Genomic DNA, 25,178 nt, shown 5'->3' with positions numbered 1-25,178 from the left:
AACGGTGTGCAGTCTGCACACTGCTCTGTTTATAGGATAGAGGCAGGTGCAATGCATAAGCACTGATTCAAGAAACCGCAGTGATTCGCGGCGCACTTCCGCGTTCCACGGTGGAATGCACGCAGCTCCGGGCGATGATGTCATCGCGCGGTCGCCGTATGCGTTTCAGTGTGGAACGCATTACGACGACGCTAGAAGCGCCTGTTACACTCTCTTGGGTTTAGGAGTTGTACCTTCATGGAATCCATTCTTGAACCTGCGGTACACAACCTTCAGATGTCTCATGCGTCCAGTTCCGGTGGTATTGCGTCTCTTGGCCTTGGCACTCCAGTTGTACTTTTTCTTGCGCTTAGCTGGGTATCCACACTTGCCACAGGTGGACTTCTGTAAATGGAAGGCTTTCTGAATGACGATGTTCCCTTCGTCATCTTCCCCGGCGGCTGAGACTATAGAGCCAGGTCCTTTCTTTTTTAATAGCTGAGTTCCTCCATGCTTCTCATCAGTTTGGTTTCCCTTTCTTTTACGGTCTTCCTTCAGTTTCCCAATATCTTTTTTGTGAACTGGTACCCAAAACTGACCAGAATATTCCAAATAAGGTGTTACTAATGATTTTCACAGAGGCAAAATTATGATTGTGATAGGAGGAGGAATGTGGGGGGGGGGGGGGGGTGTCAAGAGGTAAGAATTGTTCTAGGAGGGGAAATTTGGGGAGGTATGCTAGGAGAGGTGATCTAGGGGGAATTTGTGTTGAGATGGGGAGATAGGGGAAGAGGATTTGTGCTAGGATGGGGGATTTTGGGGGCTTTATGCTACAAAATGTAATATGGTCGGGGAAGGAAATTTATACTAGGAGGGGATTTTTTTGGGGGGTGGGGGATTTGTGCTAGTAGGGATGATTGGGGGGCATTTGTGCTAGGAGGGAGGTTTTGGAGTGGGGGAGGGGGTTGTGCTCAGAGGGGAAATTTGAGTGGTAGAATATTTGTGCTAGGAGGGGGAATTTGAGGGGTAGATGATTTGTGCTTGGAAGGGGGGATATAGATTGGGGGGGGGGGTCGTGCTGGGAGCATATGTGGAATAAGAGGATTTGAGCTAAGCATGCAGATTAGCACTTGATGGGAAGGCAAATTGGCCTGGGGGGCTCTAGATTACCTTGTCCCAGGCTCCCAGCACTGTCTCACACATTGTTGCCCAATTATGCAGTGCATTGAGGTCGGCTTGTAAATGGTACTTTTAATCCCAAACGCAGTAACATTTATAAAAAGGTAAAAAGTGAGAGTCCCAAAACTGAACTTTGGGATACACCACTAATAACCATTTAATTCACATTTCATATTCACTTTTGCATTTGGATTACTAACATGTTAAAAAAAAAGTTTCAGACTGTTTATTCATTAAAAATGACAAATTACTGGCTGCTGTTCTCAAGGCCAAGAGCAATGTGCAAACTGCAGTAACTCATAAACAGTCTGTAACCATTTTTCATTATTCCGAAGCTGGATTCTGCTTACAGCACATGGTTGTTCTTTGCCCATTATTTAAACAGTGTATGGGCTCATTCAATGAAAATGCACAGCAAACAATGAGATGTACCCAAAGGGTCAGTTAGCATTTTTTTCTTTTAGTTTTGGATGCTGTCTATGATTCAAGTTGGAGCTTTCACCTCACTTTCTTTCATTCTGAGATCTCTGTGCTCCATATTATAGGACCTAGTTTAGTAGCGGCCCGTGCATTGCGCACCCCCTAATGCCGCGTACAGACGGTCGTTTTCTTCGATGTAAAAAAACTTGTGTGGGAGAAAACGACGTTTTATGTCTTCTGAAAAACGACCAAAAAAATTGAAGCATGCTTCAATTTTATGTGTCGTTTTTCAAAACGTCGTTTTTTACAGAAATTGACCGTGTGTAGCAAAAACGACGTTTTTACACCCGAGCATGCCCAGAAGCTAGTTATGAAGCGAGCTTCAATGGAAAAACGTGGTGAATGCAACCTCGCTTTGCTAGAGCACTGTGAAAAAACGATGGTGTGTAGGCAACATCGTTTTTGAAAATTGAACTTTCAAAAACGTCGTTTTTTACTTCACAGAAAACGTCGTTTTTTTACATTGCAGAAAACGACCGTCTGTACGCGGCATAACACCTTCATGGCCCTCCCTATTCATGAGGGCCCCTTTTAGGATGCCAGACACATGAATTCCTATGGCGGGGATAGATGGGGGGTGTGTATTTTGAAGCACGTGATTAGAGCCTTTGGCTTGTTGTGTGACGATAGCGAATGAATTTTCGCTATTTTCACATTAACGTTCCTGCCCGCCAATGAGGAGGCAGGTCGGGTAGGTGCATTACTGCTGGCTGCTCGATGGGCAGGGGGGGGGGGGGCTTTGTTACCTTATAGGCAGACACAAAAAAAGCACTTACACCCTTCCCCGCAAAGCATACATTAAATCCTGACTTTTTTTTATTGATCACTAACTTGTAAGTCAATAAAAAAAAAAAATATTTGATGGTCACAGTGGCAGTATTTGATGAGCACAGTGGCTGCATTTTATGGGGCACAGTGGCAGCATTTGATGGGCACAGTGGATGCGTTTGATGGGCACAGTGGCTGCAATGTATGGGCACAGTGACTGCGTTTTATGGGCACAGTGGCTGCACTTGATGGGCACAGTGGCTGCATTTGATGGCACAGTGGCTGCATTTGATGGCACAGTGGCTGCATTTGATGTCACAGTGGCTGCGTTTGATGGTCACAGTGGCTGCGTTTGATGGCACAGTGGCTGCTATTGATGGGCACAGTGGCTGGGTTTAACGGGCATAGTGGTTGCATTTGATGGGCACTGTGGCTGTGTTTGATTGCACTGTGCCTGCGTTTGATGGGCACATTGGCTGCGTTTGATGGACACATTGGCTGTGTTTGATGGCACTGTGTCTGCAATTCATGGGCACAATGTCTGCGTTTGATGGGTACAGTGAGGCTGCAATTGATGTCTTTTTTCAGAATTTTTCAGTTTGTTTGCACCCCCCAAAAAATTTTGAACACCAGCCGCCACTGTAGACAGCAATTTCTTTTCTGTATAATGTAACCTTTTTCCCACTCCGCTAAATAATCTTTTAGGCACCATTTACATTTGTGCATTGCATTTAACGCAATCGCAATGACATGTGTTGTATTAGGGCAGCCCATTCATGTGAATATGCTGCCCAATACAGCAACTTAAAAAGGTGCATGCACCATTTTTAGCAGTTCATTTAATTGCATGACAGTGTATTACCACTCAATAGGGTGTGCTATAACTCAGGCACATTGGGAAGGTGCTTTGAGACACCATTCAGAGTGATAGGCCCCACAGCGTACTGACGCAAACAATGTATGTTACTGAAATGCAACAGTATGAAACTAAACGCAGTCTAAGGCAGTTCATTATTTTTTTTTTTCGTTCAATCATCACCTGATGTAGATGGGGGGAATTACAATGAGAACACAATAATCAGTTTTGTTGGCTATAGCTCGCAGGACAATTGCCTGGGAAAAAACAGAAAGAATGGTTGTACAGAAGTCAATCTATCGATCAACTTCTGTACAAATAGTGTGCCCATGCATAGATCAAAATTTGACTGGTTCAGCAGAGATTCAATCCATGTATTGCCTGCTTTATGACTTATTCACATTAGGTTTATTGAACTGTGCTGGGCAGCCTTGCCCAGTGCAGTTTCTATGCGTGGAAAAAGCAAAGGGTCTTATGTTCTATTTGTTCTGCAGTGGTGTGTGCTAATAAATAAGTAGGACACACACTACTTTTTTTTCCATCCAAACCTAAACGGAATGTCATTTTATGACAAAAAGAAAGAAGTAAAAAGTGCAATGTACTGTAATCAGTTCTACACGGCACCTACCAACCAGCCCTTGTAGGGATTTCACTTTGGGTCATAAAGTTGTTGCTGGAACAGGAAGTGAGGTGAAATCACAAGGGTGCAAATAGTAATAAAGACCTGACAGTGATTCCAACTTTTTCCTGTGCAATCCAAAACTAATGCCTAGTACACACTACCATTTTTGGTTCCTTTTAAGCTAGCAGGCAATCACCCCGTTGAGTTATTGTGTTCTGACAGAGGGACTGTGACGCCCCCCCACCAGAACACACCGGTTAGTGCTCTCATGGGTGTAGGAACCCTTACATATCTGGGGGGGACAGCATTTTTACTCGCCAGGTATATTCTTATTCAGTAAACTGGGGGTTGTTTATAACTGGTTAGGCAACACAGTTAAGCCTTTAATTGCCCTAGATCAGGCCAGATGTGGCCCTTTACTTGCTTTTATCTGGCCCTTGGGGCAATAATTCATCTTCTGACATAAAAAATGGGGCACAATTCCTCCTAATGACACCAACAATGGGGCACAATTCCTCCCAATGACACCAACAGTGTGGCAAAATTCCTCCCAATGACACCAACAATGAGGCACAATTCCTCCCAATGACACCAACAATGAGGAACAACTTCCTTCTAATAACACCAACAAAGGGGCACAATTCCTCCCAATGACACCAACAATGAGGAACAAATTCCTTCTAATAACACTAACAAAGGGGCACAATTCCTCCTAATGACACCAACAAAGGGACACAATTCCTCCTAATGACACCAACAAAGGGGCACAATTCCTCCTAATGACACCAACAAAGGGGCACAATTCCTCCCAATGACACCAACAATGAGGAACAAATTCCTTCTAATAACACCAACAAAGGGGCACAATTCCTCCCAATGACACCAACAATGAGGAACAAATTCCTTCTAATAACACCAACAAAGGGGCACAATTCCTCCCAATTACACCAACAATAGGCACAATTCCTCCCAATGACACCAACAATGAGGAACAAATTCCTTCTAATAACACCAACAAAGGGGCACAATTTCTCCCAATGACACCAACAAAGGGGCACAATTCCTCCCAATGACACCAACAAAGGGGCACAATTCCTCCCAATCACACCAACAAAGGGGCACAATTTCTCCCAATGACACCAACAAAGGGGCACAATTTCTCCCAATGACACCAACAAAGGGGCACAATTCCTCCCAATGACACCAACAAAGGGGCACAATTTCTCCCAATGACACCAACAAAGGGGCACAATTTATCCCAATTACACCAACAAAGGGGCACAATTCCTCCCAATGACACCAACAAAGGGGCACAATTTATCCCAATGACACCAACAAAGGGGCACAATTCCTCCCAATGACACCAACAAAGGGGCACAATTTCTCCTAATGACACCAACAAAGGGGCACAATTCCTCCCAATGACACCAACAAAGGGGCACAATTTCTCCCAATGACACCAACAAAGGGGCACAATTTATCCCAATTACACCAACAAAGGGGCACAATTCCTCCCAATGACACCAACAAAGGGGCACAATTTATCCCAATGACACCAACAAAGGGGCACAATTCCTCCCAATGACACCAACAAAGAGGCACAATTCCTCCCAACTACACCAATGATGGGTCATTACTCCTCTCACTGACACCAAAAAATGGGGCATTGTTTACTTCTGCTGATACCGGAACATTTTTCTATTTCCAGTGGCCACACAGTCCGGCCCCCCTAAAGTCTGAAGGACAGTAAACTGGCCCTTCGTTTAGAAAGTTTGGAGACCCCTGCCCTAGATGATTAACCCCTTGCCAGCCAGTGTCATTAGTACAGTGACAGTGCATATTTTTAGCACTGATCACTGTATTAGAGTCACTGGTTCCCACAATGACGCAATATCGCAGCCCCGCTATAAGTCGCTGATCTCCACCATTACTAGAAAAAAATTCCATAAATATATCCCATAGTTTGTAGATGCTTATTGGGATATTTTGTACCAAAAACATTGGCTTAAATTTATGAAAAAACGTAAAAAAAAAAAAAAGAAAGAAAGAAATTGGATATGTTATATAGCAGAAAGTAAAATGTTTTATTTATTTTTTTTCAAATTTGGTCTTTAAAAAAAAAAAAGAATAAAATAACGCAGAGGTGATCAAATACCACGAGAAAAAAAATACAAATTTTATTTGTGTACAGTGTTGCATGACCGCGCAGTTGTCAGCTTAACTTACGGGAGTGCACATCGCAAAAAAATGGCCTGTCATTAAGGGGGGGGGTAAATCTAAATTACCCCCCCCCCCTTCATGACAGGCCATTTTGTGCACTGCGTAACTTAAGCTGACAACTGCACGGTGGTATTTGATCACCTCTGCGTTTTATTATTTTTTTTGTTTTATTTTTTTCTAACAAAAGACCAATTTAAAAAAAAATAATAATTGTACGTTCTGCTATATAACATATCTAATTTTTTTATTTTTTTCGTTTTTCACAGTGCCAGGCTCACATCTGTTATGGTTCCCCCCTCCTCAGTGGAGTACAGGCCAGGGGGGAGGAGGGAATTACAGGTGTGAAGACCCTAAGAGGTGTGAAAACTGACAGCCTGCTAGATAAGGGGGAGGAGACAGGCGACCTTACCTTAACTTTTCTTCAGTACGGCAGTGTGTCAGTCCCATCCTGGCTTCTGTGCTGTGCGACATCAGCTTAACACGGTCAGTCATTCCCCTCTGCTCCTGGCGGCTGGCGCGGTTAGAGTTTGAAGCTGCATGCATTACGCACGCACGCTTTACGCAACGGCGCCGCGATACCAGTACCACCTGAGACAACAAGGGGTGTAGGTACTAGGAGGAGGGAGGGGACCAGTGCGAGTGTCTGATATTTCGGCGCAACGGCACCCACCCGCTGTGCTGCTGAGCAGTGACCCGTCCCTGGCTCCAAGTCCTCCTAACCTGGGGCGGATTTTATCATACCTGTCCCCCCCCGCATTATTTCCTGGGGGGGATTCGTCCCCCCCGTCCCCCCCGGTTCCTACGCCCATGAGTGCTCTCCACCATTGAAGAGCGCTGAGTGGATGCTGATTGGCAGGTCTTTTTGTCAGACAGGCTGCCATACACAAAAACCCAATGTTGGGCGGTGCTGGCCGGTTTCTATTCGGTTCATGTGTACATGGCTTTAAATAAAGCATTGTGTGGAGTTCCACTGCTACTAGCTAATTGGTGTGTACAAAAATCTGCACAGTTGCTCTGAGTCATTGCACTGTGCACATCCTTATTTGCAACCTCTAAAGCCCTGTACACACGATCGGTTTGTCTGATCAAAACAGACTGATGAACTATTTTCATCAGTCAAAACGATCGTGTGTGGACCCCATCGGTTTGTTTTCCATTGGTTGAAAAAAAATAGAACATGAAAAAAAACTATCGTCTGTGTGGAAGTCCATCAGTCAAAAATCCACACATGCTCAGAATCAAGTCGACGCGTGCTCAGAAGCATTGAACTTCATTTTTCTAAGCACGTCGTAGTGTTTTACGTCACCGCGTTTGGACACGGACAGATTTTTGACCGATGGTGTGTAGGCAAGACTGATGAAAGTCAGCTTCATCGGATATACGACTAAACAATCCGTCGGATTAGATGCCATCAGATATCCGATCGTGTGTACAGGGCTTTACTGCATAAACTTGTTTGTCTTTTTATTGGTTTGCCATACTTAAGACCTTCATAGTTGAATATTGTTCTTCAAAAAGGGGACTAAATGCGGCACTCTTTTATTACCATCTGCTAAAGTGCAAAGCCAATATTAGAACAACAGTACATTCATCAAGACCATTGACTCTTGTTTGTAGTGCACTACACAGAAACTATTGTTTAAGTCTGGATGTAATGTGTTGTTGTCACAGGATGCACACTTTCCTATTGTCCAGATGAGTTTATTGTACAGAGCTTTTACAACCGGTGGAATATTATGTTCACAGTGTTTGTCTGGTATTTTCCAGCAGTGCTGTCTGCATCCAACTATGTTTTTGAAAGTCTCTCTATAAATGGATAGACACAACGAATAAAAAATCTGTGCTCATATCACACATATATATATATATATATATATATATATATATATATATATATATATATATATATATATATATTGCTTAAAAAGTTAAAGGAACACTTTGAAAACATATCAGATCTCAACGGGGAAAAATATCATGCTGGATATCTATACTGTGATGGACTGGGTAATGTGTTAGGAACAAAAAGATGCTACATCGTTTGATGGAAATTAAAATTATTACTCTACAGAGGGCTGCATTCAAAGACACCTTGAAAATCAAAATGAAAAAATTATGCAGCAGGCTAGTCCATTTTGCTAAACTTTCATTGCAGCAACTCAAAATGGTACTAAGTAGTCTGTATGGCCCCCACATGCTTGTATGCATGCCTGACAACGTCAGGTCATGCTCCTAATGAGACGACGGATGGTGTGCTTGGGTATTTCCTCCCAGATCTGGACCAGGACATCACTGAGCTCCTGAACAGAGGTGCAACCTGGCGGCACCGGATGGACCGAAACATAATATCCCAGAGGTGTTCTATTGGATTTAGGTCAGGCGAGTGTGGGGGCATTCAATAGGATCAATTATTTTATCCTCCAAGAACTGGCTGCATACTCTCATCACATGAAGCCAGGCATTATCGTGCACTAGGAGGAACCCTGGACCCACTGCACCAGCGTAAGGTCTGACAATGGGTCCAAGGATTTCATCCCGATACCTAATGGCAGTCAGGGTGCCATTGTCTAGCCTGTAGAGGTCTTCCTCCATGGATATACTTCCCCAGACCATCACTGACTCACCACCAAACCAGTCATGCTGAACAATGTTACAGACAGCATAATGTTCTCCATGGCTTCTCCAGACCCTTTTACGTCTGTCACATATGCTCAGGGTGAATCTGCTCTAATCTGTGAAAATCACAGGGTACCAGTGACGGACCTGCCATTTCTGGTGTTGGTTGGCAAATGCCAATCGAGCTTCACAGGGCATGTTGGGCCCCCACCCCCATGAAGTCTGTTTCTGATTGTTTGGTCAGAGACATTCACACCAGTGGCCTGCTGCTGGAGGTCATTTTGTAGGGCTCTGGCAGTGCTCATCCTGTTCCTCCTTGCACAAAGGAGCAGATACCGGTCCTGCTGATGGGTTAAGGACCTTCTACGGCTCTGTCCAGCTCTTCTAGAGTAACTTCCTGTCTCCTGGAATCTCCTCCATGCTCCTGAGACTGAGCTGGGAGACATAATAAACCATCTGGCAATGGCACATATTGCTGTGCCATCCTGGAGGAGTTGGACTGCCTGGGCAATCTCTATAGGGTCCAGGTATCGCCTCAAGCTACCAGTAGTGACACCGACCCTAGCAAAATGCAAAACTAGTGAAAAACTGTCAGAAAAGAGGAGTAGGAAAACAAAAATTTAGTGGCCTCCACCTGTAAAACCATTCCTGTTTTGGGTGTTATCTCAGTGTTGCCCCAGTGGACCTGTTGTTAATTTCATTAACATCCAAGTAGCTGAAACTGATAAAAAAATCTTTGCTACTTACCTGACCAGAATAATAATCTGAGGTAATTAATTGACTTGATGCTATTATGCTGATGCTGTTATTAAAAATTACCTTTTTTTTTCAATCTGCAGGCTTCTGTAATTTTCTGTAGAGTTCAATGCAATATGGCAACTTGGAGGCATTTTGGACACTGTTGCCATACTGAAAGCCCTGAGAAATGTCATTTTCTGCTTGAGCAATTGGCTCACTGATTTTCCTAGACGTCTGCTTTAAAGTGATTGTAAAGTATTGTTTTAACAAAAAAAAAAATATGTTATACTTACCTCCTCTATGCAGTTGGTTTTGCATAGAGAAGCCTAGATCCTCCTCTTCTCGGGTCCCTCTTTTCTGCTTCTGGCCCTCCCTCCTGTTGAGTTCCCCCTTAGCCAGCAGCTTTCTATGGGGCACCTAAGCCAAGGTGGGGGGGGTAGGGATGAGATCAGTGGTGGTGGCAAGGGGAATAGGGCTGAGATCAGTGGCAGTGGCAGTGGGGGATAGGAATGAGATCAGTGGCAGTGGGGGGGGGGGGGGTAAGAATGAGATCAATGGCAGTGGTGGTGGTGGGGTGAATATGGATACAATCAGATCAGTGGCAGAGGTGATGGGGGAGTAGGGATGAGATCAGTGGTAGAGGAGGGATAGGGATGAGATCAGTGGCAGTGGTGGGGGGTAGGGACGAGATACAAGTTTCAGTGACAGCGGTGGTGGGAGGATAGGAATGAGATCAGTGGCAGTGGTGTTGGGGGGGGCGGACACCCCCCACAGTGGCAGATTTCCAGGGCACAGTTGCAAGTGCGACCTTTGCGACCATGGTAGTCCCGCCACTGGGTTTTTACTAAATTTGACTATGAAAATGCAAATACACTTTGAAAGGTTACACAACCAAACATGTAGATTAGGCTGGTCATACATGGTTTGAATCTCAACCAGCTGAGATTAGAACCATTAATGGGCAGGCTGAATGTACCAAGTTGATAGATCGATCAACTTGGGTACAGCCAGCCTGCTGGATTATCGCTAGTGACTGCTATAGCTGTCCCCGTCGGGAGAAGACAATTGCTGATTCCCCTGTCAGCACTCTCTGTGTTGATGGGAGAATTGTGCTAATTTCTTTCTTACAACCAATGGTTGCAGGAAAGAAATTTGCACCATGTATGGCCGGCCTAACTAAACATTCTTAGAAATAAAAGTAAAATATATGGCATATCTTATCACATTGTAAAAAGTATTGCCACAAAGGTTAGTGTACTGCATTGCCATTTAAAAGCAAAAAGGCGAAGCAGACACTTATAGAATTTTTCCAACATGAGACCAATTTTTCCAACATGAGACCAATGTGACAAAATTGTCACAAGAACATAGTGAAAGCTATATTGATCAGAAAATGAAAAGTGTGATGCCTCAGTACACATGCATGAAGGTTCTTTTTGTCAAAAAATGTTATGTGATTAATATTAAAGTAGTTGTAAATCCTTATGGAATGACATTTAGTAGCTTAAAGTAGAAAAATCCAACAGGGTGGTTGTACAGAAGTCAATTGGTAGATCAACGTCTGTACAACTACATCAACTGTACAACTACAGTGCCCATACATAGATCAAAACTCAGTCCCTGCTAAACCGATGCCTAGAGTAGAACTAAAGGCAAAACTTTTTGTTTTCAATTTTAGAGTAAGGTAGGCTTATAATCCCTGTAAGGTTTATTTTTGCCATCTTTGTCCCATTGGGGAGATTTTCTTTCACTTCCTACCCCATAGCCAAATAGGAGGTCATAGGAAATCCCTGCAAATTAAGGGAGTCTCTTGAGGAGCCCCAGGTCACCAGAACTAGTGTCCCCTTTGGAAGATTCCACCTCTATTACTTTTCTGGGGTCAAACCCAAATTTTTGAATTTCTTTTACCTCCACTTTCAATTAAAATGGTAAACAGGACAAATGGAGAGGGTGAAACTCCATAGCGACAGCAATAAAATCAGACAGGTTTTCTAATCCATCCCCCCTCTATCCAAAACAAAAAAGGTTTTGCCTTTAGTAAAACATTAAGTACTGTGAATCAATTGCCATTTATTTAAAATATTTATTTAAAATAAAATACATTTCAAAATTTAAATCAGAAGGGTTGAACTTACTTTTCATGGAGAACAAGTTGCTTCAAGCTCTTTTCCGTGCTGGTCACCGCATGCATCTAGTCATGAAGGAAGATCAGAGATCATAATAGCTTATCCTCCCTTTCAGCAGATATCACTGTATGACCAAATGGCTAGGTTTGTGTCTATTCGAGCAGTACCAGAGCAGTACCAGAGCAAACGTCAGTCAAATTAAACAAGCAAAATCTGTGTGCATGTAAAGATAACATAGATCCAGTACTGTATTATGAAGGGTTGGAGAAGTTGCAGTTAATTCTGACCCTTATCCTCTGTGATGTCTCCGGTCAAGAGGAGTTGATGTTAGATGCACAGGAGGAGTCTCCAGGGTTGTTACTAGTTAAAGCTCTCTCATTTTCTCTGTGCAATAAGCAGTATTTGGTTAGCTAATTTAGGGTTCTTTCACACAGGTGGACCGATCGGGCCTGACTGTCAGTTTTTCAAGCAGTCCCGATTGGATCCTCCAGTTTGCTCTAAGGAGCTGCGGGTGTCAATGGGCATGTGTCTGTGGACACCCACCAACATCCGATCCTGTCCGCTAAAAACAGACAGATAAGGATCCATTCCCCATCCGTCTGGCGATTTGGATATGATGGCAGTTGGGTGTAAATGGACAAGCAGTCCGTTTACATTCGACTGCCCGTAGGGGAGAGCGGGCTGTGTCTTCTCAGCTAAAACAGACAATACAGCTGATGTAGTTTAACCACAAACTTGTCTACCAAGGTAATGTTTATAGGTGTCTTGGTAGTCAGGTGATTAAAACAAGCTCATGGCTGCAACACACCTCATAGTTACTTCACTTCAAGACACTTCATACAGTATTGTTCAGCTCTGTCGAACATACAGGTTATTCTAACTGAAGTTGGGGAATGGGGGAACCCCACAGGATACTCCAGATGTTGCTTCGTTAGGGGAAGCAATGCAGCAATAGCCATTGGAAAATGTTTTATAACCTGTCTGTTTTGCTAATCTAGCCTGTGAAGTAATAGCGGGCAGAATTGTGAGTTCTGTCACCTAGGATTCTCAGCTACACGTGGGCCCTCACCAGGGTTGATTACTGATGTGGTAAAATAAACTATGGGCTAGATTCAGCAAAGAATTAAGCCGGCGTATCCATAGATACGCCGCGTAAATTCAAAGCTGCGCCGGCGTATCTACTTTCTGTATTCAGAAAGCTAGATACGCCGACATTAGCCTAAGATACGACTGGCATAAGTCTCTTATGCCGTCCTTTCTTAGGGTGCATTCTCACGCTGGCCGCTAGGTGGCGCTCCCGTCGTTTTCGACGGAGAGTATGCAAATCACCTAGATACGCCGATTCACAAACGTACGTGTGCCCGGCGTTCGTTTTTTACGTCGTTTGCGTAAGGCTTTTTCGGCGTAACGTTGTGCCTGCTTCTATGAGGCGCACTCAATGTTAAGTATGGACATCGTACCCGCTTCGATTTTTTAATTTTTTACGTTGTTTGCGTAAGTCGTTCTCGAATAGGGCTGGACGTAATTTACATTCAAGTCGAAACCAACGACGTCCTTGCGACGTCATTTGGAGCAATGCACACTGGGATATGTACACGGACGGCGCATGCGCCGTTCGTACAAAATGTCAATCACGTCAGGTCAACACACATTAACATAAAACATGCCCCCTCCTTACACATTTGAATTACGCGCGCTTACGCCGGCCCCATTTACGTTTCCGCAACTTACGGAGCAAGTGCTTTGTGAATACTGCACTTGCTCCTGTAAGTTGCGGCGGCGTAGCGTAAATACGATACGCTGCGCCGCCGTTAGATTGCGCGCCCCTACCTGAATTTAGCCCTATGTGTTTTCTCAGGATCCTAATAAATTCTGTTCTTGGTCCTGGAGCCCTAGGACCTACGCCTTACCTGGTAGCCAGACCTCGTTTTTAGTCTCAGGTGCACAGACCTTTATATTTATGCGTTGAATGAAACGTAGGGCTCTCTTTCTGGAGGCTGCTAGTAGGTGAAAAGGCTGACTGCTGACTGAACACTAAAAAGGTACAAGTGCTGCCTGTTTGTTTTGGGAAACCCATTAGAAGACACCCGATGTTAGTTAGTAGCACAGACAAGCAAATGTTTAGTTTGTTTTTAGCTGTGGACTTGTACATTGAAGACTATTTGTTTTGCTGCCTTGCTGAAAAAAGTGAAGGACGAACTGGCTCAGACTGGTCCTGAGTATCCCTGCCTGGGGCATGATTTACCCCTGCCACTACCATTTGAGCCTGTTCCTCCTTAAAATGTGAGATTATCCATAATGATTAAATCAAGATCATCACTGTTTTATTAACTCTTGATTCCCTGGAATATTTCCATGTAAATCTGTCTGTCAAATGATTTGGAAATCCAGATCACAATATTATATGATTCTCTGCAGACTAGATACACTGTATATAAAAAATACAAATATTTTCTAACAATTTATAATTCCATTAACCAGCAATGGCCACATGAGATGACTACCAACTCACATCTATGGGTACCCAAAGCCTGATGCTGTGCACATAGTTTGTTATTTGACGTTATTCTGTTAATGTTTCTAGGAAATAATGCCAATTTCTTAGATTTCCTTCTACACTCCTCAATTTGTCACCTCAGTATAGCTTCCTTTAACAGCAATACCAGTGAATCTTCCTTGTGACCGAACATAATACATTGTTCCAAGGAAGATTGGAAGACAAACTGAAAGGCACAGATTGTACCTAATCACTAAATAAGTGATACAAAGAATTATTTTTAGCAAAAGTGGAGTTTAGCTTTGAAGCAGTATTAAACTCAAAAGCAAACATCTTTTATATCGCTGCTTACCAATTCTTAGATGTGATGGCTGAATTTGTTTTATTTTTTAGGTTTTTAGGTTTCCTTTCTTCTATTTTCTGGTGATCTGGCCAGTAAGTCTGTTGTTTTTTCAACAGAATAAGCTCTCCTGTAAAAGCATCAGCTAGGAGTGTTGGGACAAACCATTTATCACTGACAGTGGTGCTTACAATGATTAGCTTTCATTTATTTATGGAACAAAAATATGTTTGCTGTAACTGTTTATACAGGATTAGCTGGATTTTGGCTTTAAGTTGTTAGTGTATCTAAATTATCTAAATCTGCTAGTGCACCCCCCTTCCAGACTGACAATGGGAAAACAGAGGGGGGAAAAGCCTAAAATAATAAAAGGAATGCAGCCACCACATCTAAGGATTGTTAAGCTGCAATATATTAAATTTTTGGATTTAGGTTTACTACCACTTTAACCATATATATCTAGAGTTAAATAGGTATAGTGAAAGCAAAACCTGTACTAGATGAATGGCAGATATCTTAAAGCTGAAAACAATTTTGGGGAAAAAAGAACCAGGGATATAACTTACCTGTAATGAAGTGTATTCCATGTCCTGCAGGCTGATGGTTCTTGTAAAAATCCTCCCTTCACTGATGCCGGTGTAGTGTCAAAATAGCCAACCCGGACTTTGCCGAACCAAGGCATAAAGTAGAATTACTTTAAAGTGGAGTTCCACACAAAAATTGAAAATTCTCCCTCCCTCCCTCTGGTATCACATTTGGCACCTTTCAGGGGGGGAGGAGGGAGCAGATACCTGTGTAATACAGATATTTGCTCCCACTTCCGGGCATAGATCACCTCGGTGATTGAGGTGACCTATGCCACTTCCGGTGCCTACTCTTTCCTCCCCCGCGGTCTTCTGGGAGACACACAGGTCACAGATGACAGCAGGGACCAGTGAGGACGCACAGCGTTACTCGCACATGTGCAGTAGGGAACCAGGAAGTGATGCCGCAAGGCTTCACTTCCTGATTCCCTTACCGAGGATGGCGGCAGCAGCAGCCGAAAGCCGAGCGAAAGATCGGCTTTGACTGCAGACATCCCGGGCGCCCTGGACACGTAAGTGTCCATATATTAAAAGTCAGCAGCTGCCGTATTTGTAGCTGCTGGCTTTTTAATTTTTTTTTTTTTAGGCGGACCTCCGATTTAAGCCTTGGTGGCTCCGGTGTCTGCCTGCTGCACCCGATGAGAGGGGAAAAGGAGACTACAGACCAAGCCCCAGTTTGGGGCTTGGGTAAATGATTGGTCTATGTCTGTGACCTTGAGCAATCGATCATCCTTGGCGTTTGCTGTGGTTTTCCTCAACTATCCTATACTCTGAGGTGCTGCTGCTGAACTTCCTGGATAAAAGCTCTGGCTGGGTTATAGCCGCAAGCTTATATAGCTTGCTTTCCGGTAAGCTTGCACTTTATGTGGTGGAGGTGCATAAGTCTGCTCTGGTGTTGCGAAGTACCACTCAGATTCTGGTGGTTTATGGACTAGCTTAGAATATATGCACCTATTCTTCATTTATGGACTTGGTTTCTTTTTTTCATGTAGTCACCTTTATATGATTCTCACTCATTTGCTTTTAGCGCAGCTTTATTACCCTTTATTTTTCATATGTGTGAGACCCACTTTCTAGTTGCTGCTTATTAATTAATGTCCTTTGTTTGTATTTTTATGTTAGCGTGGTATTTTTTACACTAAGGCTAGGTTCACATCACGATTTTTCCATCCGACAAACGGACCGTTAAATCGGATGGAATCGTATCTGTCAAAATCGTATGCAATCGTGTGTCAAAAAAAATCGGATCCTGATTTTAAATAATGTAGGTTTTTTTTTTTTTTTTTTAGAACAAGGTTTCCCTTTCTGTAGCATAAATACAATAAACTGGTTCCCAACAAATCCGTTCCTAGTAATTTGTGTTGTCTCCCATTAGTAACATTATATCAAACAACAGTCATTGATTAGTGACAGCAAAGGGGAGAGAATTGGGATTTTCTCTGCACCACGTCTCACACCTTAAAATCTCTATAAAAAAAAGAATCTCGAATAGCTATCAGTAGGCAAAATAGGGGGTTCATTTTCTCCTAATGCAGCACTTCAAAGGCTCGGAGGTCACCATTTTTTACATCAAAGAGGGGAAAAATCAAGGCAAATTGAAATCTTAACAAAGGGGCGGTGTGTACATTTGTAGTGTGAGGAGGGAGACTCCGGGAGGCACTGGGATTAAACCCATTAACACCTTTTTGTCTCAGTGTTAAACTGTAATTAGAACATTTATGATCACTTTTCTTCTTCTCAAACATTATCTTGAAACTAAGATGCAGTGAAGGTCGAGAATTATCTCCTGAGCCAGTTTGATTTCGTTCTGAAAGATCTGTAGAAAAAAAGGGGGAATAACCTGAGCTCTCTTATTGCAATACAAGATCACAATTTGAAATAATAATAATAATAAAAAAGAAGTATGGCTTGCTGCAAAGTCAAGTCATGGTGTAATTAGCGGCGATTTTACTTAAGAAGGATACCTGCTCCTAGAAGAGGGACCTGTGCAATCAGCCCCATCACAGAGGAAAATCGCCGCTAATTACACCATGACTTGACTTTGCAGCAAGCCATACTTCTTTTTTATTATTATTATTATTTCAAATTGTGATCTTGTATTGCAATAAGAGAGCTCAGGTTATTCCCCCTTTTTTTCTTCAGATCTTTCAGAACGAAATCAAACTGGCTCAGGAGATAATTCTCGACCTTCACTGCAGCTTTAGTTTCAAGATAATGTTTCATCTTGTAAAAGAATCGATACAGATTATTATATAAGTTTCAGAATTAAAATTCCCTGAATCAATATGTGCAAATCTGAAAGAGACAAAGGCTATCCTACTATTAAACCCCTATATACTAATCTATCTCATAATAACGGTGGCTGTGCCAGGGATTTATAGGCTGCCTAATACAATATTCCAGCGCTGGGTGATATATGGGGAGGGAGATGAATTGCACAAAATTAATTGCATAATGTAATCAGTCTGCAAAGAAGATCCTCAGCTCTGGGTACTTCTATGATCTCTCCAAATATCTAGATTGTCATCCCCACATCTGGAACATCCTGGATAATCAAAGTCTTTGAATCTCATGCATATGATCTATTCATTCTCATTTACCGCACACTCCTCCCTATTTACTTCCAGTAGTCCAACGCCAGCCAAGATTTTCATTCATAAACCTTTTGTTCTGACAGTCCCGTTGTAGCATATGATGACACGTACTGACGTTACTTGTTCTCACGATTGTAGGTTTGAAATCGTATGGCAAACGTATCCATTCACTTCCATTCATTTAATTTAGGTCCCCAAGTGCATCCGATTTGATCCGCATCCGATTGTAATACGATTTCAAATCAGGACCAAAAATCGTGGGCAAACACGTTTTTTGATACGATTTTAAATCGTATCAAATCGTATGCGGATCAAAACGGATGCATTTGGGGACCTTAAATAATGAATGGCAGTGAATGGATACGTTTTGCCATACAGATTTGGACGATTTAAAAGCTAAAATCGTGAGTAAAAAAAGGATGACAAAATCGTGGTGTGAATGCACCCTAAGCATTCAATGCGGTGATAACTTACGGATTGATTCTACCTTGGCGGTTACATTCTCTCTATCATTTACAGGCATACCCCACTTTTAAGTACACAATGGGGATTATTTACTAAAGCTGCAAAGCACAAAATCAGGCTCACTTCTGTATAGAAACCAATGAGCTTCCAGGTTTTATTACCAAAGCTTAACCACTTAACCCCCAGACCATATTGCTGCCCAAAGACCAGATCACTTTTTGCGATTCGGGACTGCGTCGCTTTAACTGACAATTATAAACAAAAATTTTCCTCAGTTTAGGACGATACGTATTCTTCTACATATTTTTCGTAAAAAAAAAATCGCAATAAGCGTTTATTGATTGGTTTGCGCAAAAGTTATAGCGTTTACAAAATAGGGGGTATTTTTATGGCATTTTTATTAATATATTTTTTTTACTAGTAATGGCGGCGATCAGCCATTTTTTTTTCGGTACTGCGACATTATGGCGGACACTTCGTACACATTTTTGGGACCATTGGCATTTTTATAGCGATCAGTGTTATAAAAATGCATTGGATTACTATAAAAATGCCACTGGCAGTGAAGGGGTTAACACTAGGGGGCGGGGAAGGGGTTAAGTATGTCCCTGGGTGTGTTCTTACTGTGGGGGGGGTGGCCTCACTAGGGGAAACACTGATCTTCTGTTCATACATTGTATGAACAGAGGATCAGCATTTCCCCCCCTGACAGGACCGGTAGCTGTGTGTTTACACACACAGCTCCCGGTCCCCGCTCTGTAACGAGCAATCGCGGCCCGCCGGGCACCCGCACGGGAGTCACAAACGAGCAGGGGGCGTGCGCGCGCGCCTCCGGCGGCGCGCATGCACCCCTAGTGGCCGCAAAGAGAGCCGACGTGATATGACGGGCTCTCACCCAGGAGAGCCGACCTGCCGCCGTACAATGTACAATGCAAGTAGTTAATTGAACAAGCTAGGGTTAGAAGCTCATTGGTTTCTATGCAGAAGTGAGCCTGATTTCGTGCTTTGCAGCTTTAGTAAATAAACCCCATTGTGTACTTAAAAGTGGGGTATGCCTGTACTTTCTTCATGTGTATTGGCTGTGCCTTGAAGGCAGACATAGCAGTCAGGTTCTGCTATATATTTTATTCCTGGTAATGGTAATGGGTATAAATCTGGAATTTCAGCTAATAGATCTCAGCCTGGATACACATATTTCAAGCATTCTAATCAAATTTTTCCATACCGTCCACACATACATAATCACATTTTTTCACACATGTAGAGGTTCATCTTTTAATAATTAAAAAAATTTTTTTTTTTGGAAGACTGAAATATATTCCAACACATACTATAAGTTTAATGAATTTTGGTGAATTTGTGTTATAATGGCATTGATTTCTCTGTGTTTTGCAGGATAGTCAGGAACATAAGATTGTCCTTTATGAAAACCCAAACTTTACCGGGAAGAAGATAGAAATAATTGATGATGATGTACCAAGTTTCCATGCTCACGGCTATCAGGAAAAAGTATCTTCAGTGAAAGTACAAAGTGGAACGTGAGTACTTATCTGATCGTATGTACTGAACCACTGGCAGCATTTCTTGATGTGTTCAGTTGGAATGGATGCATTGCTGATACCGACCTGTGCAGATTGCTCTTCCTTAACACACAAAGATAAATGAGGCCACTTGCAATCATTTGATGAACTCATACAGAAATTCAGATTGAAGTTTTTTTTTTTTTTTTTCAATGAAAGCAGTTCAGAACAGAAGGAAAATGTCTGATCCTCACAGATGTTTAAATGCTACAGTCAACATATGTCACACATTAGGCCTTGGGGAACATCTGAATATTACAGATAAGTCTTTAGCTCTTGGTGGCTGGAAGGAGGGCTGGAGAGAGAATAAAGCAGAACAAATCGTGTTCTCTGTACCCATTTAAAATAATTGGTGAAACTGAATAATGGCAAGGGAAAGAATTTGTTTTAAGATATTATATAATAAATATTTGTGTCATTGTCAAAGATTGTGAGACATTACACTTACTGCTAAGACTTTTAACATATTTACCCTCAGCTGCCAAGGCAGAAAAAGAGCTTTCACCTATGGCCTGTAAGTACTTTACTCGCATCATGATATCATCCATGCAGCCAATTCCTATCATCACATCTCTATCCTCAGTAATAAATCGTTTATCTTCCTGTGGTCAAGCTTTCCTTCACACAGTGAGGACGCGAGACTAAAGCCTAGTACACATGATCAGAAAATTGTACAAAAAATACCGCTTTCAAGGCGATCATACACTAATTTGAACGTTGGTACACAGCTTTCGAGAGTCGATCACAGTCGAACAGTTCATCCAAAATTATCCAAAGGGACAAACACAAAAAGTTTTCTTGTACAATACCAGATTGTACGATTTTCATTTAATCTGTACTTTTTGTTTTCTGAAATTACCATACATAAATACAATACATTCCAAAGTTGTATTCTGTCCTATGAGAATTTTAGTAAATTGAGTAGTCTTCATTTTCGATATGGAGACTTGTGTAGCACATCCCCCGTAAGAGCCGCTGGTAAATAGTTAAACCCACTCTGCGCAGCCAGGCACACCGAATTTCCACAGGCTCACTTGAGACAGAAAACAGTCCAGCAACTGGTACAAAAGTCTTCAGGGACACTTCAACTATATACACTATCTGTATATACTCCTCTTCCTCCGGCACATCACTTGCTTGCAGAAAACCACACAGACCTAGCTGGAACACTGTTTAATGAATCTGGCAAGGCACTCAACCAGAAGAAGCAAAAGCTCTTTACAGGCAGGGACTGTGGGTCCCCTTGGTGTGTAGAGAAAAAGTCCAGTGTCCAGCTACATTCTTGTGGCTACTGATCCCAGCACCATATCTTCAGGCACTGCCAGTCCTCCTGGATGCAGATGCCCCTTTCTCTAGCCCTTCTGGATACTTCCCACAGTCCTCATAGACTGTCACATTCACCAGCCACCCAGATAACTTCTAGCTCAAAATATGCTGGATGTGCTAGCTGGCTCCTGCTGTCCACACTTTTGCGCCCGTGCCTCTGGACAGGACACCTCCCTGTGTCTTGAGAGGATCCCTTCAGCTTCCGCCCCCCCCCCCCCAGACTGGGGGGCTACCCTCAAGAACCACGACAGCCTTCTTAGCACTTCATTTCCAGCTTCCATCCTAACTCCACACTGTCCCTGCTGGCCTGACTCTGAGTATTTTTAATGTATTTTCATGTTATTTAACTGTAAACATCCCCCTATGGATATATAAATTGCAGAGACTCCTGCTGGGCACCGTCATCTTTGATTTGATGTCAGCAGCCCTAGCAGATTCAGAGCTGTTACTGAAGTGACACTCTATATTATTCCCCTTCGCTACCCAGCATCCACATAAAAAAATATTTAAAGAAATAGCACAGGCAGTCATTTTACACTTCCAGATAAGGAGAGGGCTATGATGTGCAAGGAGGAGTAGACTATGCTAAGAAAATGACAAGTACATTTTTTCTAGTGTACCGCCCTGCTCCCATTGAGTGGGCGCTATGTATTAAATTATAGTTGCCTGAGCAGTAGTTTTGGCTCAGAACCTGCAAATGTTCCCATGTGCATTTTGACAGCTGAGGACCTGGTCTGTGTTCAAGAGCTGCTTACAGTGGCTACTCCTTTAATGATCGCTGTTTGCAACAGCGGTATTTCATAGACATGTAACTTTTTTAAGATATTGTAAATAGTTGTTGTTGTTACATGCAGATAACAGGCTTTCTTGCTTTATATATTTACTGTATTTGCCAGCGTATAAGACAACCCCCTAATTTTCTTGCTAAAATTTTGGTTTTGGGAAATACTCACCGTATAAGACGACCCTTCACTGTGCCATTATACATGCCTCACTGTGCCATTATACATGCCTCACTGTGCCATTATTACATTCCTCACTGTGCCATTATTACATGCCTCACTGTGCAATTATTACATGCCTCACTGTGCCATTATTACATTCCTCACTGTGCCATTATTACATGCCTCACTGTGCAATTATTACATGCCTCACTGTGCCATTATTACATTCCTCACTGTGCCATTATTACATGCCTCACTGTGCAATTATTACATGCCTCGCTGTGCCATTATTACATGCCTCACTGTACCATTCCATTCCCTGCCTCGACGATCTCCCTACATTCTCCTGTTTACAGAGTACAGACGGCGGCCATCCATTATTCAAAAGCCGCGCCTCCTCCTCAGACTGTTCCGTGATCGCCTCGGCCTCGGACGAGAGGACATCTGTGATAGGCGGAACACTGAACAGAGGCTCTGCTGGGAAATTAGTGTTCTGCCTATCACAGAACAATCTGAGGAGGAGGCGTGGCTTTTGAATAATGGATGGCCACCGTCTGACACACAGGTACCCGGCGTATAAGACGACCCCGACTTTTGGGGCATTATTTTAGATGCAAAGGTCGTCTTATACGCCGGGAAAATATGGTAACTGTAGAACGCTCTGTTGTTTTTTTTTTTATAAAAATTAAAGTTGAATTGAGCCATTTTTTCTACTAGTTAACAATAATAAGCCTTGATTACCTTCTTTCTGCTAGTTTCTCAATTGAACATTTTTAACCACATGTATTTTCATTTTTTGTCTATGGCGTCATCATAAAAAAAATGTTCTTTCTTTATTTCTTAGAAAGGTCAATTAATATTTGACAATGCCACTAAAAGGAAGCCTTGCTAGCTCAAAAGGCAATATGCATTTTTCTTTTCCCCTGTTTTTTTTTCTCTTTCCTCCTGCTTGCCTCATCCCCCATTTTTCCATTTTTTTTCTTCAGTGTAGTTCCCCCTTGGACTACTTCAGATAAAGGAAACTAAATTATTAAGCTACACATTTGCATCTAAGTAATTGGCTACAACCAGTTGGAGTCCATATTGGTTTATATCCTTAACAACCAGGCACATATTGTCACATTTCCGTGTGTTCACTTGTGTGTACAGTAAAACCTTGATTTCAGAGTAACTTGGTTTGAGAACGTTTTGCAAGACAAGCAACATTTTTTAAATACATTTTTACTTGATATACAAGCGATGTCTTTTTTTTCACAATCAAAGGTTTTATTAGTAAATACATACAATTGACAACATGAAACATAAACTGAGAAACAATGTCTGTTGACAAAATAATAAAATATAATTGTAAATTCGTAAGGACAGCGATGTCTTGATATACAAGTAGCATCATGTCACAACTGGGTAAAAAAGAGAAGAAAGGTGACCCTTAGGCCCCGTACACACGACCGAACATGTCTGCTGAAACTGGTCCGCGGACCAGTTTCAGCAGACATGTTCGGTCGTGTGTACGGCCAAGCGGACAGGTTTCCAGCGTACATTTGTCCGCCAGACCGTTTTCGAGCGGACAAATGTGTCTAAACATGTTTAGAAACATGCCCGCTGAAATCCTGTCCGTCGGACATGTTCGGTCGTCTGTACAGACTTACCGTACATGTCCGAGCGGCCGACATCCCTCGCATGCGTCGAATGACTTTGACGCATGCGTGGAAGCATTGAACTTCCAGGGCCGCACACGTATCGTGTACGCGCGGATTTCTGTATGATGGTGTGTACAGCCATCATACAGAAATCTCCGGGCGGGCATGTCCACTGAAAACGGTCCGGCAGACCGGTTTCATCGGACATGTTTGCCCGTGTGTACAAGGCCTTAGTGTAGCAATATGGTTACATTCAATGAGTGTGAGCAATGAAACTCACACGGTTGATGAATAAAACAGGCACATTCAAGTATGCAGGCATCCGGGGTAAAGCTGTCCACATAGACCGTCCTCCGCACTGCCAATGACATCATCCCTTCTACGCTGTGCTCCACGAGTGGTTCAAGCCTTACTTTCAAATCGCTGTACTGCAGGGTAGTCTTCCCAGTCACAATTGCAGACTGACAGTGGTAAGACCCGGCGGTGCGGAGGATGAACTATGTGGACAGCTTTACCCCAGATGCCTGCATATTTAGATGTGCCTCTTTTAATCATCAACCATGTGAGTTGCTAAATGTTGTACCTTCATTAAATGTAATCACATTTCTACACTTAGAGGCTCCTCTCTTCTCTTTTGTACTCCATAGCTCCTGCTGGATTTGTCCCCTTGTGGAGGCTTCCATTTGTGGATGGACATTTTATGGTTACACAACCCATCACATTGCTATAATCTGTTTATATCCACTATAAACTGAAAGACTTATGAATAAATGGTTGTGGAACAAATAATTTGAGTTTCCATTAGTTCTTATGGGGAAATTCGTTTTGTATATAGTGCTTTGGATTACAAGCATGGTTCCGGAATGAATTATGCTTGCAATCCATGGTTTTACTGTATTGTACAGCTGTTACAAATGTATCTTGCCACTGTACGCTGTGGTCATAAATAAAGAATAAAAAAAAAAAAAAAACAAGCTGCAAAACCAAGTCCTGTCTTAAACTGTGTTTTTGTGTAGATTTACACTTTATTAATATGGTACTGTTTGCTTGCAGGTGGGTTGGCTATCAATACCCAGGTTACAGAGGATACCAGTACCTGTTTGAGAAGGGGGATTATAAGGACAGCTCAGATTTTGGCGCCCAGCACCCCCAGATCCAGTCTGTGAGGCGCATTCGTGATATGCAGTGGCACCAGAGGGGAACCTTCCACCCTACCAACTAAAAGAAACACTTCCTCTTTCTCTTGTGCCACTGCAGAGAAAGATACCGAAAGGCTTATACCTGATCTGCTGCTGTTTTTCCTGCGGCATGGTTATCCCGCATGCCACTGTGTGACTAAACTTGCTGAAGCAACTTAATAAAAGCTTTGAGTTTAAAACTCCTGGTGACTCCCTGCACTTTCTGTTTAAAAAAATTCTGGCCTTATAAAAATATCACATCTAATAGATACAACAGTACTGACCTGCATATATATATATTGTTTTGTGGGATTGTGTTTTAGGGTCCATTAATATCCATGCTTATATGTTTGATTTGCTAAAGTGCCCATTCATTTCCTAGACGTTCTCCACAAGTGCACCAAAAGCCAAACCTTAGCTCCCCCCCCCCCCCCCAAAACAACACA

At 42.6% G+C, this 25,178-nt stretch overlaps 1 protein-coding gene across 1 annotated transcript in view; it reads left to right on the top strand.

Moving 5' to 3' along the window:
- The window catches only part of CRYBB2 (crystallin beta B2), a 55,867-nt gene extending 30,932 nt beyond the window's left edge, over window positions 1-24,935 (top strand). The window contains exons 5-6 of the mRNA XM_040351386.1: window positions 19,460-19,602; window positions 24,608-24,935. Of these exons, the coding sequence (XP_040207320.1) occupies window positions 19,460-19,602; window positions 24,608-24,776 (312 nt within the window). The 3' untranslated portion in view covers window positions 24,777-24,935. The remainder of the gene's footprint in view (window positions 1-19,459; window positions 19,603-24,607) is intronic.
- The last annotated feature ends 243 nt before the right edge of the window (window positions 24,936-25,178 follow it).

Source organism: Rana temporaria, chromosome 1 (assembly GCF_905171775.1).
Source record: "Rana temporaria chromosome 1, aRanTem1.1, whole genome shotgun sequence".
NCBI classification, from domain to species: domain Eukaryota; kingdom Metazoa; phylum Chordata; class Amphibia; order Anura; family Ranidae; genus Rana; species Rana temporaria.
The sequence above is the reverse complement of the archived record's forward strand: the minus strand, read 5'-3'. Positions and strand labels throughout refer to the sequence as shown.